General features: G+C 41.2%; 1 protein-coding gene across 4 annotated transcripts in view; it reads left to right on the plus strand.

Moving 5' to 3' along the window:
• Nucleotides 1–1,142: 1,142 nt before the first annotated feature.
• The window catches only part of SHTN1 (shootin 1), a 121,657-nt gene continuing 106,783 nt past the window's right edge, over nucleotides 1,143–16,016 (plus strand). Inside the window, exon 1 of one of the 4 annotated variants that reach the window (XM_055247949.2) lies at nucleotides 1,143–1,737. In XM_055247949.2, the coding sequence (XP_055103924.1) occupies nucleotides 1,680–1,737 (58 nt within the window). In that variant the 5' untranslated portion in view covers nucleotides 1,143–1,679. The remainder of the gene's footprint in view (nucleotides 1,738–16,016) is intronic. The other 3 variants (XM_063617355.1, XR_010115553.1, XM_055248000.2) reach the window with 3 other exon arrangements.

Raw genomic sequence — 16,016 nt, forward strand, 5'->3', positions numbered from 1 at the left:
CAATTGAGGAATGAGCAGCACTGTGCTGTTGCTGTACCCAAACTAAGAGCTTAGAGGTAGTGAGAAAAACCAAGCTGTGCAGTAAGTCTAATTCAGTTTGGACTTATCTCCCATGCTTAATGATCAGTGTAAAAGAACTGCAACCTTCAGCTTATAGTCAGCAACCACAACCCCTTTCTCACAGACCCGTAATTTTTTTTTTTTTTTTTTGAGACGGAGTCTCACTCTGTCACCCAGGCTGGAGTGCAGTGGCGCGATCTCGGCTCACTGCAAGCTCGGCCTCCCGGGTTCACGCCATTCTCCTGCCTCAGCTTCCCGAGTAGGTGGGACTACAGGCGCCTGCCACCACGCCCGGCTATTTTTTTCTATTTTTAGTAGAGACGGGGTTTCACCATGTTAGCCAGGATGGTCTCGATCTCCTGACCTCGTGATCTGCCCGCCTCGGCCTCCCAAAGTGCTGGGATTACAGGCGTGAGCCACCGTGCCTGGCCACAGACCTATAATCTTTATTAAAACAAAAACAACAAAAAACTGTATTATAAATTCTGGACTTGGTGTTTTGTTAATCTTCCTCTATTAAATCCTTACAACTCTTCCTGGAGAGTAGGTATCACTATTCTTCCTATTCTTCACATGAAGTTCAAAGATGCAGGAGACTTGACCAAAGGTTAGCTCGCAACTAGAAGTTGGGGAGAAGCACCTTTGAAACAATGCAGGCCTGCCACTTCTCTCCTGGGCATGGTCTAACCCAGACATGAGTTCAAATAGTTCAGAGGGCAGTGAAGTGGGACAAACGCTTGGCTTAACTGCCAGCCTCTGCTGCCCGGGGGCTGCGTGACCTTCGGCATTCGGACTGCAGTGGCAGCCTCTCTAAAGGGAAGGTCATCCCGCCACCAACCAGATGATCTGCAAGGGCCCTCCAGGCGCCACCATCCACGTGCAGCAGGGTCCACATTCTGACCACCTGGCAAACCTGGTGCGACGGGGGAAACCTAGCCAGGGCCCTCCTTCACTCACGGCATGGTCATTTAAGTAGCTGAGTGGCCTGATTCGATCCTTGTCTGCTCTTCAAGGTGCAAAATGTACGACCCTAGGCCCGCCCCTGTGGGCAGCTAGGTTTCGCAACCGCGCCCCCAGAGTCCACTGCGGGAAAACTAGGGAAGAAGCCCAGGCGTTCATGGCTCATTGCGTCCCGCTCTACCTCTGTGGTTCGTGGGGGGCGACCCTCGGGAAGCGTCCCAAGTGGAGTTCCCACACGCTGCGAACCCACGGCCGGTTTTCTCTGAACCCGCGTCCTTGAGTCCGGGGGGTGGAGGCGGAGAAAAGGGTGCGGAGCGACCCCACACAGGGCCGCCGCCCTCCCACCAGCGCGTCCTGCCGCTCCGGCCGCCACAGGCTGGCATCGCGGCTGCCGCCCCGCCCTCATCCCTCCACCCCCTGCCCGGGACTGCTGGGCCCGCCCCGCCCCGCCTGCAGGTGAAGCGGCTGCAGCCGCCGAGTAGGTGCGTGGGGATGATCTCACTCGCGCGCTCCGCGCCAGGAGGAGGAGGAGCGGGAGCGGATCCAACTTCCGGGTAGTGGAGCCGCAAGCCACCGGCATCTTGCTTTTTCTTCCCCCTCCTCTTGTGTGCCCCGCGCCGCTCCCTCTTTCCCTTTTATTCCCGGCCCCACCCGCCAAAATGAACAGCTCGGACGAAGAGAAGCAGCTGCAGCTCATCACCAGTCTGAAGGAGCAAGGTAGGCAGCACGCGGGCGCCAGGTGTGGGCAGCCGCGGCCCGTGGGCGGGGACGGCCCCAGGGCGCTGGGGCCAGGGCAGGTGGAAGCCGGGCGGGAGACGTGGCGGCCGCCGTGGTCACCGCGGTAGCTCCGTCACCCGCAGAGAAGCGTCCTCCGTGGCCGGCGCGCCTGGGAAAGCTCTGGACCGAGAATAAAGCGGAGTGTCGGGGCGAGTCAGGCCCCGCAGCTTGAGACCCGCTGCCCGCCGGTTGCGTTTGCTGGCGAACGGGGGCTGGGGGAAGGGACGAGGATTCAGTGCCGACGAGGTTGCACAGTGCCACCTTCCTTGCGGGAGAAGCGGGTGGGGCAGGATATTTTGGCTGCTTTGGGCGGCTCAGCTAGCTTGGCCCCACCCTTACACATTTGTTGGCGCTGGGTGGCCTGTAGGGCTGTTTCACACCTTTCCCAGCTTTTCGTTTGGGTTCGGTCTAGTTCCTCTTTCCTTGCACAGCTGGGATTTTCAGGCCATAATTTTGTTTTAATCACTTCTCAATTTTAGCAGTTTATTAGTCAGCAAGGTTAACATCCTGCCAGTGTTGAGCTTCCAGAATTAACAGGGTTGGCGCTGGGCGCAGGAGAGCCAGGCCATGCACACACATTTCTGTACTGCTTGGTAATTGGGGGTTATCCTTTCATAAAGAGCTGCTGCAGTCAGTCATTTTTTTCATCATTTACCACACTTCTGAACCAAACCAGATCAACAACCAAATGCTAACATGCCACATTTAAACAATTATCATTATTACCCTGACCAAAGGGTGGTCTGCGAATGTAGGTCAAGAAAGGGAGGAACCAGCCGGGTGAGGTGGCTCACGCCTGTAATCTCAGCACTTTGGGAGGCCGAGGCAGGTGGATCACCTAAGGTCGGGAGTTCGAGACCAGCCTAACCAACATGGAGAAACCCCATCTCTACTAAAAATACAAAATTAGCCGGGCGTGGTGGCGCATGCCTGTAATCCCAGCTACTCGGGAGGCTGAGGCAGGAGAATTGCCAGGAGGCGGAGGTTGCGGTGAGCCAAGATGGCGCCATTGCACTCCAGCCTGGGCAACAAGAATGAAACTCCATCTCCAAAAATAATAATAATAATAATAAGGAAATAAAGAAAGGGAGGAACCATGCAGATTTAAAGGACGAAAAAATGTGTAGGAACATGAACTTTTCTGAATGTCTTGCTGACATGACCATGTAATGGAAGGATCCCTGCTCTGTGGCAAAACCTGGTATTTAGTTCCAGCTCTTTCACTTCTCTTGGCCCAGCTCCCCAGCTCTGTGAACTTGGAGGAGTCACTTTCCTTCCGTGGATCTTCTGGTCAATCAAGGCCGACCTGACTAAAGGCGAGGGCAAAACTGGAGGACTTTCTGAGGTCCTGTCCAGTACTCTTACCTGTTGTTCCGTAAAACCACAGACACCGTTGGGAAGTGCACCCGGATTCCTCTGAAGCCACACTCTGGCAAACAAATTTCAACATTACTGTTTACTGTGTGACCTTAGGGAAATTATTTAACCTCTGAAATGGACATAACACATTCCTCTGTGATATCCAGCATCTAGAAAGTGCTGGATAAATGTTAGTCTGTTTGGCCTTCCCAGCACCTTTGCCTGGCATCCTAGATTAGCCTGAGGTCATAAAGTCGCAAGCATTAGTGAATTTAGTGGGTGGACAGAATGTCTTTATCTGAAGTTTCTCAAGTGTTTTAACGAGGGACTGGATTCTACTGACTGGTATTTTATGTTTAATAACACCTTCCCTCAACCCAAAACATTAAAACTTGATTCATATTCTAGATTTGTGGAGCTTTCATTATAGGTAATATCTGTCAGTGGGTATAAGATCTTCTTATGGATGGTCAGTTTTCAAATAATGATAAAAATAAAAAATTTCCCCTTTCATTTCTTATATAATCAAGGGTCGATTAACAATGTAGATAATCTGCAAATTGTTTATATTTGATTTCGGAACATATTTCTCCATTCCTGTGTTGGGTTTGAGGCCTGAGAAAAAGGATTTCTAAATTTGTGGCTCTTTCTCCTATTGCATCGTATTGGAAAATAAATCCTTGGCATTGATATTTTTAGAGGATATATTTCCTTGATTAAGTGCATATGAAAGGTAATAGAACAGTTAGATATTCAAAGTTGTGTTTCTTAAAAGGTACACTTTTGGGGATAGTGAGCCTAGTTACAAAGGTGTTGGGATTTTTTCAGCCCACAGTGTGATTTTTATACATTTCAAAACCAGGTAGTTTGCTTGTCATTGGATCACAGACTGTGGAAACAATTTACTTCAAAAGTGTTCAGTTACTGTTTGACCTATAGAACTAATTGGGAAGCTAGGGATTTGGAAGAACAGGTAACTGGATCTTTGGGCATTTAACAGTACATACTATGATCAATTTTGTAAGCTTATGGTTACATAGTTAATTTTTGAAAATAGTAATTTTGACTACCTGTTACTACCTTTTTACTCACAATGTTAATATTCTGAGTGATAATTCCACTACCCCTATTTAATGTGAGCAAGAAGAACCACTATTTATCAAATATGTTATTTTCCCTTAATAATGCTGAGGTAAACATATTTATTCATTCCTTTAACAAATACTTATCAAGTACCACCATATGTGAGGTCCATGTGCTAGGCACTAGGGGTGTAAATAGTAAACTAGACAGTGCTTGTCAGCAAATTAATTGTCTAGAAGAGAAGATAGTTACTATTCAAGTTATCATATGAGTAAATGTACAATTACTTTTTTATTCTAGGATAGATTCTTAGAAGAAATGGAATTGTTGGATTAGAGGGCATGGACATATACTTTTGCTAGACATTGCAAAAGTGCCTTCCAAAATGATTATACCAGTTCAAATATCCTTCAGCAGTACCCATTTCCCCACACATTTGTCAACTCTGGCTAATAGCAATCTTTATTCATTTGATGGCCTGAACAAGTTTTTGAATTTTTGCCAATCTAATGGGCAAAATGTTACCTTTTAAGATTTGCATTGCTCTGGTTATTAGTGATGTTTGAAATCTTTTTACGTGGCCATTGGCCATTTAGGTTTCATCATATGGGTCTTTCGTTAGTGAGTTTTTTTTAAACTGATACATGAGACTTGCACATATTTATAGAAGACATGAGGTATTTTGTTACATGCTTAGAATGCATAATGATCAAGTCAGAGTATTTGGGGTATCCATTACCTCCAGTATTTATCATTTATCAAATGAGTTGAGAACATTTCAAGTCCTCTCTTCTATCTCTTTTGAAATATGCAATACATTGTTGTTACCTGTAGTCACCCTACTTTGCTATCAAAATGTTAAAACTTACTCCTTGTATGTAACCATGTTTGAACCCATTAAACAATCTCTCTTCATTTCGCCCTGCCTTAGTAAGTTTTAAGTCTAAAATTTGAACCAGTTCCCCAGGAGAGAGTTCAGAAAGGAGATTCCTGTCTACTCCAAACCACAAAGCTGACAGCAGCCTTCCCTAACGTGAAGCCTTTAGTGGTGTGAATAAGGTTGCTTTTGACAAAAGTTGTGAAATGTAATGACGGAGTCTGTCATAATATGAACAATCTCTAATTTATACTTACCATTCCCTAAGCTCTATGTCTTATAAATCACACCCACTTCTGAATTACTTCAAAACATTTTATGTTCCCTCCTAGTGAATGGTATAATTAGCTATATTATGTCTTTCTAGAAAGTTATATTATGTCCCTTTAAAAAAAATTAGCCAGTGTGTGATTGCTTATGTTCAAGCAGATGTTGAGGTAATGAGGTAATTCTCCTTTTGTCTTTTTTGGGGCTTTATTTTATTGGACTGATTGACATCTTTAATGCACGGAGAAATGGCAACTTTGGATACTATTTCCGAGGCATATTTCCTAGCTACTAAAGTGGATATTTCCCTTACAAAACATCATACAATTTGCTCCCCCTCCGGAATTCAGTGGGAAAATGATAGACTTAGTTCAGCATTTGTTTAAGGTGCATGATTTTCTGTATAATTCATTCAGCCCACATTCATTGAATATTCATAGCCAGGCACTGTGCTAGGCATCAGAGAGATAGAGCTGAATAAGACCTTGCCCCTGCTGGTGAGGAGTTCTTGGTCTAGAGATAGCGCTAGGCATGTAAATTCCAGGAGGAGTGTCTGATTGGCTTAGTTTGGCCAATCTCATGTATTCAGATACTTTGGCCACGGGAGGGCAGGATACTTTAATTGGCAGCCCCTGCAAAGATTGGAGGAGTAGTCCAAAACAGAATGGGGTGCACTACCATGAGGATGCTGACCGGGCAGACACAGACAACACATGTCTGCTAAACTGTTCAGTATAGTAATGCCATGTCATTTCCAAGTTGATGAAATTTTGAAGAGAGATGGCTATTTAATAATAAGGACATAAGAGGAAAACAACCACCACCACCCCAATTCTTGGACTAACAGTATTTAAAATGGATTTCCTATGGTGAGGTAATTGGTTTTAAAGCAATTTGAAACCTCTTTTCACCTTTAGAGTTAGTATTGTTTTCCCCAAGATTATTGAGATGATACTTAAGTTCACATGGAAATCTAGTCAAGCTTATTCTTAGAGCAAGTTAGTAATTAAAAGATGCATCCAGTATTCCCTTGGCTTCTAGGCCAGGAAATAACTGGAGCATTATTTTGACAAACAGTCTGAACTATTGCCTACCACAATGACCATGTCAGTCTGGGAAGACGGAAGCATTGACAATCTTGGGTGCATATGAGATCAGCCAGTAGAAAACTGTTTGGAATTAAATATTGCCTTGTTTTCAAGTGCAAGCTTGGTTTTACATCAGTATTTTTCAAAGTGTGGTACAAGGGCCAGCTACATCTGAATCACCAGGTACTTATCAACATGCATTTTCCTCTGAAAGTTAGGGAGCAGTTGCTGAAGAACAACAGTTTGGCAACCCCCCATGAGACGGACATGCAGCATGGGCTAAGGAACTATGTCTTCTAGTCAGAATTTCACTATTTCCTTAATATTATTTATGTATTATGTATCTATTTATTTGAGACAGAGTCTCACTCTGTCACCCATGCTGGATTGCAATGGCGTGGTCTCGGCTCACTGCAACCTCCGCCTCCCAGGTTCAAGCAATTCTCCCACGTCAGCCTCCCGAGTAGCTGGGACTACAGGCATGTGCCACCACACCTGGCTAATTTTTGTATTTTTAGTAGAGACGGGGTTTCACTATGTTGGTCAGGCTGGTCTCAAACTCCTGACCTCGTGATCCACCCGCCTCGGCCTCCCAAAGTGCTGGGATTACAGGAGTGAGCCACCGCGCCCAGCTGTGAACCTTTTTTAAAATAAATGCAAAAATAAACACATGCTCGTAGAAAACAAGTGTGTAAAGTGAAAAGTACAATTACCTATTCTATCTGACCCATTGTTTCTCAATCTTTATTTCGTTATCACTCTCCTAAGGAAACTTTTTAGGCATTTTATGCACTGTGACTCTTTGAAGGGCCGTAAGCCATTGTAATATCCAAGATCTTTTTCTCTTGTCTCCTTGAGGATGAAATCACTACATTGACAATGCGTGCTATGACCCCATTCCCATTTCTCAAAGTTAACTGCTGTTAACCTTTTGTTTTCTTTCCTTCCAGAAATTATGTGTTTGTATGTGCATATGTATTTATCATGTAATATGTAATTTTTTGTATTAGTACATGTAGCGTTAAATCATTAAAAATTGATTGAATAATGTTCCAATGTACAGACATACCACAATGTATTTAGTGTCCTCTGGATGGACATTTCTATCTTTCTTTCTTTGTTTTTGCTATTACAAATAATGCTTCTGGGCTGGTTGTGTTGGCTCACACGTATAATCCCAGCACTTTGGGAGGCCGAGGTAGGAGGATACCTTGAGCCCAGGAGTTTGAGACCAGCCTGGGCAACATAGTGAGACCCCATCTCTCTAAAAAGAAAATGCTTTTGGCAATGGATTCATGTTGGATACATGAGTGTGAACTCATGTTTAGCTTAATACAGGTATGGATGGTTACACATAGAAATATATATATATGTTAGTATATACATATATTTTCTTGCTTTGTCAGCTGAGAGAGCCTACATGCACCAGTATCAATGAACACATCTAGAGCCCAGAACTTGGCTTCTAATGCCATTCTCGAATAAAAGGAACAGGGTTCCTAGGAGAAATGGCTAATTTTAGGAAAGGGGCAGGAAATAAACAAGATGAGCCTAGAGCATCTTGTAGTGCGGAAACTAAGGAAATGCACCAACTGATAAGCTGACATTGATGGAGATACTGTAGTCCCTGCTTATCCATGGAGGAAGCTATGTTTCAACACCTGCAGTAGCTGCCTGAAATCATGGATAATAACAAACCCTATATATACAAAGTTTTTTCCTGTGCATACATACCTGTGATAAAATTTAATTTATAAATTAGGCACAATAAGAGATTAACAATAAAAACTCATAATAAAATAGAACAATTATAACAATATACCATAATAAGAGTTATGTGAATGTGGTCTCTCTCTCTGTCTCTCAGAATATCTTGTGGTACTGTAGTCATCTATTTTCATACCATGTTGACCATGGGTAACTGAAACCCTGAAGAGTGAAACGGTAGATAAGAGGAAACTACTGTCTGTCAGAGACACAAGAGCCAATAGAAAGAACTTCCAATGTCCAAAGACGGAACTCTGAACAACAGAATATTGGATTATAATTCAAAGTATGAAGTAATATTCATGAGTTGATACTGATATAAATAAATGATTAAAGACACATCTCCCATGCAGAGCAATTCCAAATAATTTATGTAGACGTTCCCCCTCAAAGTGGTGTATCTTAACTCCCTGATTCTTTTTTTTTTTTTTTTTTGAGACAGAGTCTCGCTCTGTCCCCCAGGCTGGAGTGCAGTGGCATGATCTCTGCTCACTGCAAGCTCCGCCTCCTGGGTTCACGCCATTCTCCTGCCTCAGCCTCCTGAGTAGCTGGGACTACAGGCGCCCACCACCACGCCTGACTAATTTTATGTATTTTTAGTAGAGACAGTGTTTCACCGTGTTAGCCAGGATGGTTTTGGTCTCCTGACCTCGTGATCCGCCCGCCTCAGCCTCCCAAAGTGCTGGGATTACAGGTGTGAGCCACCGCGCCCGGCCCTAACTCCCTGTTTCTTAAGTGTGGGCAGCACATAGTGAATTCCTTCCAAGACTACAATATGCAAAAGCGGGAACCAGTAACTTTACAGTGGAGAAACCTGAAAAACACTATGTCAGCTAGATGATCAAGGCCACCATCAACAATGATAAGTCATGTTGATAGCATGATAGTGTGATGTGATGAATTGGCATTTTACCTCTGTGGTCTTCCCCTAAAAACCCATAAAGCCAGTCGACTCATGAGGAAAATATCAGCAAATCCCTATTGAGAGACGTTCTGCAAAATACCTGATCAGCACTTCTCCAAACTGTCAAGGTCATAAAAATGAGTAAAGTCTGAGAAACTGTCATAGTCAAGAGAAGCTTTAAGGATTGAAGGGTAGAAAAATTAATTTGTCCCTCAAACCTTGTAAGTTCATAATTGGGACCGATACCTGTAACAAAAGACATATGAACAAGCAAGTTTATTAATGCATGCAGTGCACATCGCAAGGGAGAAAAATAAGCAGTGGCTCAACATACTGTCTTCAACAAAGAACAATACATTTAGAAAAGTGTTAGGACAAAGGAAAGCAGTTCCAGGCTTCCAAAGGCAGGAGAATGTGGGAAGGTGAGTTTATGGGGAAACTCCTGGGGTAAAGTCTACTCGCAGATTTCTCTGCCACCATCTCTGAGGTGATATGGGTTGTAAAGGAGAATGAGTATCTTGTTTTTAGGTGGGAAATGGGGAGAAGATAGACCTCTTGTCTTTGTAATTCTGTGTCCTGCTTTTAGGCAGACAGAGGGAAGGCAGATAGTTTCCTGCATCCTAATTATCTTTAGCTCAAAGGTCTTTCATATTTTGGGGAGATAGCCTGGTTTCCTTCAGTTCTCCTCTTTGAAACTTTACTTTCAGAAAGTCTCACATATTATGTGCTAGGCTGGTAGCTTTGGAGAGGTATGGTTGTGAGATAAGTGATTGGCAAAAGGGAAGAAAACCAGATTGGAACCAGCAGAAAAGAACAGATTTAAGTATATTGTCTCATATCTTATTGAGTCAGTCTCTTAGTCCTGAGACTAGGTTAGTTTAGGTAAACAGTCATGTTTTATTTCAAGAGGTGGTGTTATGGGTGATCTCTTTAATGTTAGCTTTTTATATGGTGTAAGCATACAAATACTTAATAAGAGACATTTCTATGGAAAAAAAGGAAAAAGCAAGGTTAATGTTTAGAGCAGTCTATAAATTAGTTTCTGAGTCTGGAGAGCAGCCAGTTGAGAGGATTTACACATCTTAGGCTCGTTGAGAGGATTTATACATCTTAGGCTCAAAGTGTCTTCAGCTGGAGTGGGGCAGGCAGTTGCAATCTGACAGATTTTCCTTGTTTATAGTTTAAATATCATAAAGGTTGTCTATACAAAAGCTGTTGTGGTGATTTCTCTGATGTTTGTATCAAGTTGTCCAGCTTTAGCTTGCATAGCTTCAGAGAAAGCCCAATTTTAATTTTAGTGATTCCAGGTCAAAGGGTGGGAGAAAAATTGGATATGTTAGTTTGGAGACGCACAGCCAGGTATCAGAAAAAACTAAAAGAATTTAGGATCCATTCTAGATTGCAGGTAAATAATAAAATCTCAAAAACAATGAACAGGGCTAGAATCTAGTAATGGGTGAACTGTAGTTTCTAAACTATTATTTTTCTGAAGTATTTTTCCTCTCTTACACTAATTTCTACCAAAGAGAATCAGTAAGACCAGTTTATTTGTAAAATAAGTTTTTGTCTATTATACTTGGCCTAATTATTTACATAAATGCAGCAAGAATAGTGATTGACTATGTAAGCCCTTTTAAAATCTGCTTTGCTGGAACTCTTCATAAAGAATCTCGGATTAGGCTTAAAAAAAATGCCTCCTTAGGCTAAGAAGCCAAGTTTAGGACTCAACATCAGATTGTGCCTATAGTAGTCTTGGATGGATAGCTCTCTTCCCTAGATTCCTGATGTTCCTGGGCCTGTCAGGAAGGTGACATTCTTTACCCACCTATAAGGCAACCATTTGAACCATGTATTCAAGGTACGAGGCCAGTATTTCCAAGGTGCCTTTATTGGCCCCATTAAACTGAGGTTCCTCTGGGGACCTCAGTTCCCGAAAACTGGTCATATCAGAAAATATGACATTCTCATCAAACTTTGGCAATATAACCAGTGTTTTCAATTGTGTCCTATTAAAAGAAGAACAGATTCCTACTGAACTTATGCAAATGCCTATATTATCCTAAAAATAAGAATACTCATGAATAGTTTCCAAATTTTGGAGGGATCAGGTAAGGAAGAAAAGTAAATGTTTCAATTCTGTTTGCAAAAGTATACTTTACCAAATTGTCTTAAGCTATAGATATCCCAAAGGAAGAAAATGTTTTCCTAAATCTGGAAAATGAAAGAATCAGTAGTGTTTCTAACAAAAAAGTCATAAAAATCACAGTCCCTCATCATTTTAGTCCCATGTAATTAATTCTTAATTTTGCTCGATGTTAGCAATTTTAGGAGTTCAGTTTCTCCTTTAGAGTTCCGGAGTTCATACCTAGTCCACTGGTATTTCCTTAAAGTTACCAGAGATCTGTATAGGTCAGAGTTCTTTTTGTTCTTCCCATATACCTCCTTGAAGACTCAATACTTTAGGATTATAATTGCTTGCAAAAAGCTTTTAGAAAGAGCATCAGAATAAAGCAGTTATAATAAATGTGGACAACAAGACTTCAAATGGCCATGGTTAAAGATCTGATGGGAGTTCATTATGATAATAATGCAGTTGACAAGGAAATTTGGTTGTTTGTGAGATACAACAATTTAACATAATCAGAATTATGACAGGTAACATATTAGATTTCTGGGAATATCATACTTTTGAAATACGTCAGTAACATTCATACAAATAATAACTCAAAGGTTAGCATTACATGTTATTTGACAATGTTTCGTGTATAATTTAGCATGCAGAATAAACCTAGTGGGTTTAATATGTCACTTTCAGACTTCCAGGGAGCCCTCTGGAAATCCTAAAGTTAGTTTAAGGTAAAAAAGACGTCATTTACAATTTGATTTTGGGAAGTTTGTAAAAAAGATTCAAAACAATCAAAATAGGATCACAGGTCACTGTGAAATAATAGTCATTCTGATTGTGAAATAATATTTAATCAGAGTGATAAAGGCTTCAAAAGCAAATAGGAAGACATGTAGTTGTAGAAAAACCTTAACTCTTTAACTCAATTTTCTAAAGTAATCAAAGACCCAATAAAGACAATGTGAAGCACAGGGAATCATCTTGATGAAACACAGAATCTCCTCTTCTCCTTCCCTCTTTCCCCTTCTCTCTCTGTCTCTACAGTTGACTAAAAAGGTGAACAAAAATCTTTTATTTTCTCTTATCAATACTATAGGAAAATCTTGTTTTTAAAAAAGACCAAATTTTAGTTTTTTATCAGTATACTTTAGATATCAAGGCTCCATTTTACATCTTGTAATAAATTTTTTTATTTTATTTTATTTTATTTTATTTTTTTATTATACTTTAGGGTTTTAGGGTACATGTGCACAATGTGCAGGTTTGTTACATATGTATCCATGTGCCATGTTGATTTCCTGTACCCATTAACTCGTCATTTAGCATTAGGTGTATAATTCAACTTTTGTTAGTTTAACCATACAAGACTTTCTCTTGCTCTCTCTTCTCTTCCCAACTTTCTATATCCATTTAGTTTTCTCTATATCATTTCTTCATTCATTTTTCAACCTTTAAATAACATCTACTTAGACAAAATCACTCCTTTCCTCAACAAAAGCAGATCCTCATATCTTGCTTATAACTTTCTCACCAAAAATATATCTTATTTTACTTGTAAACTTTGCATACAGAATTGTTCCTTTTATTTCTAGTAGCCTTAATTACATGTACTAATTAGAGTTTTAATCCTTAGCAATTTTGAACCAGCATTCCATAGACTAATACCACTTCATAATATCTTAGAAATATGTGTTTCCTCAAAGTACAATTTTTAAAGCTTGCTAACAGACTCAGATATCTTTAGTTTCTTTTCAGTGAGAAGCCAAAAGTAGATAAACTTAAATTTATATTTAGCAATTAATGTTTAAACATTTTATCTTACTTGAAAATGATCTATATACTCAATGAATATTCATCATTTAATTTAATTTCACAAAACTCTAAGGATATGGTAACCAAAGAGATTGCGAAACCTTTGTAAGCAAACATATTATAAAATATATTATTTTAAAAGTACCTGTATAAACTCTTATCCTGCTATATCTGTTTAATTCACTCATTTTAATAAGTATGCTTGGAAAATTTTATGGGACAGACAAAGCTAGGCATCATCTCAGGTTATTTTTCTCGTATCCATTTTACAGCACGTGTATGTTAGGCAGTTACTACCCAAGCAAGAACTCTAAAGTTAATTATATATGGTATTTTTTTTTTCTTGTGACTCAGAAGACATAGTTGTTTTTACTAAACTAACACTATTAAACTAGTCTTATTTGCCCAAGTCATGTGAACCTGAAAAGTATTTGGGTTAGTTTCTATATCTTTGGAGTTTTAAGTAAATTTAATTTATGAGCGCTCATTGCTATCTTTAAGCCAATGTGAAATTTCTTGAAAGCATTTTATACCATGTAAAAACAACCTACAACATATATGAAAACATGTATACAGGCCAGCGCATGGTGGCTCACCCCTGTAATCCCAGCACTTTAGGAGGTCAAGGTGGGCGGATCATGAGGTCGGGAGATCGAGACCATCCTGGCTAACACGCTGAAACCCTGTCTCTACAAAAATACCGGGCATGGTGGCACGTGCCTGTAGTCCCAGCTACTCGGGAGGCCGACGCAGGAGAATCGCTTGAACCCGGGAGGCGGAGGTTGCAGTGAGCTGAGATCACTGCACTTCAGCCTGAGCAATAGAGCGAGACTCTGTCTCAAAAAAAAAAAAAAAAAAAAAAAGAAGAAAGAAAAGAAAACATGTATACATAAAAAATACAGACAAAAAAGATATTACAGCTTTCATTTAAAAAATGTTCAGCCATGAGATAGGTATAATAATATAAAACTCACTAATTTATAAATGACAGTTGGATCCAATAGAACAAAGAGGCCTCAAAAATGCATTGTAATCTGAATAACAGCTTTCAATTAAGCCAACTTCTGACCATAGAGATCTTTAAAAATAAAATTCCTTAAAACATCTCATTATCAGGTTTCCTCCAGGACAAACAGTATATATTCCTGGCTTCTCTTTCCCCTCTTTTTTTTTCCCCTCAAAGAATCGTCTCCCAGAAGTTTGCATTTTAAAAGCGATAGTTTCTCAGGTAATACTAGTTAGGGAATGTGTATCTCAAAGGCACAGAGAAGTAATGTAAATTTTCACAAAAAACAGAGTTTGGGGGGCTTATTTGCCTACTAGAGGCCTAGGGTAATTAGTATTTCAGCTTTTCCTTCTTAAGTGCAGGACAGTACTGATTTCAATGTCCTGATGTTGAACAACATTTGCTGGCATCCTGAGATGAATAGATGAGATTTGGGGTTAGTTAGAATAAGTGGGCTTTGAATTGCTTTTAGAGGCACATCCTATTTTTGTAAACAATTTGCAAGACAAGGAGAGTTGTTTTTAATTCCTCAGAGAGTTTGGGTTGCAGTCTGCATATCAATGGACTGACTTGTTTATCTAATTGCATTATCTTTAACTTGTGTTATCAGGGAGGAGATTTCCAACTAAGAAATAAAAAGATTTCCCTTTCAGCTTTAGTGCTGTTTGTCTTTGGAATTTGTTTTTTTGTTTTGTTTTGTTTTGTTTGTTTTTTGAGACAGCATCTCGCTCTGTCACCCAGGCTGGAGTGCAGTGGCATGATCATGACGCACTGCAGCCTCAACCTCTTGAGCTCCAACCATCCTCCCACCTCAGCCTCCCGAGTAGCTGGAACTACAGGTGTGTGCCACTACGCCTGGCTAGTATTGGTATTTTTTGTAGAGACAGGGTTTCACCATGCTGCTCAGGCTGGTCTTGAACTCCTGATCTCAAGCAGTCAGCCTGCCTTGGCCTCCCAAAGTGCTGGGATTACAGACGTGAGCCATAGTGCCCGGCCTGCAGTGTTTTAATAAATCATCTCCCCCACTGAATGCATAGTTCCATTTTAGCTTAGGAGAGAAAGAAACAGGCAAATTTCTATAGTTTGGAAGTTTGGGTATTTGTCCCCCAAAATCTTATGTTGAAATTTGATTCCCTAATGTTGGAGGTGAAACCTTAATGGGAGGTGTTCGGGTCATGGGGCTGGATCCCTCATGAATGGCCTGGTGCTTTTGTCCTCCTAGTAATGCCTACTTTTTAGTACCTTGTAGCAATAAGTAATGAAGCTGGAAGGGTTGTCTACTATAGCCTCCCTGAGAGTTCCCCTGAGAGCTACTTGTTAAAAAGTGCATAACACCTTTCCCTTCTTTCCTGCTTTCCTCTCTCACCATAAGATCGCTCCACACGCTTGTTCCCCTTTGCCTTCTGCCAGGGGTGGAAGCAGCCTGAAGCCATCAACAGAAACAGATGCTGGCGCCATGTTCCTTGTACAGCCTGCAGAACCATGAGCCAAATAAACTTCTTTACAAATGACCCAGCTTCAGGTATTCATTTATAGCAACACAGATAGACTAAGAAACACATGTAAACCAAAATTCTGTACCAAAGTTATATATTACAAGTGACTCAAGACCAAACCAAAACTACAACCATGTATGAGACTAAAACCAAGAACCCCTTCTTCTTCTTTTTTTTTTTTTTTAAACGGAGCCTCGCTCTGTCGCCCAGGCTGGAGTAGTGGCGTGATCTCGGCTCACTGCAAGCTCCACCTCCTGGGTTCCCGCCATTCTCCTGCCTCAGCCTCCAGAATAGCTGGGACTACAAGCGCCCGCCACCGCGCCCGGCTAATTTTTTGTATTTTTAGTAGAGACAGGGTTTCACCGTGTTAGTCAGGATGGTCTCGATTTCCTGACCTCGTGATCCACCGGCCTCGGCCTCCCAAAGTGCTGGGAT

Source organism: Symphalangus syndactylus, chromosome 2 (assembly GCF_028878055.3).
Source record: "Symphalangus syndactylus isolate Jambi chromosome 2, NHGRI_mSymSyn1-v2.1_pri, whole genome shotgun sequence".
Classification (NCBI taxonomy): Eukaryota; Metazoa; Chordata; class Mammalia; order Primates; family Hylobatidae; genus Symphalangus; species Symphalangus syndactylus.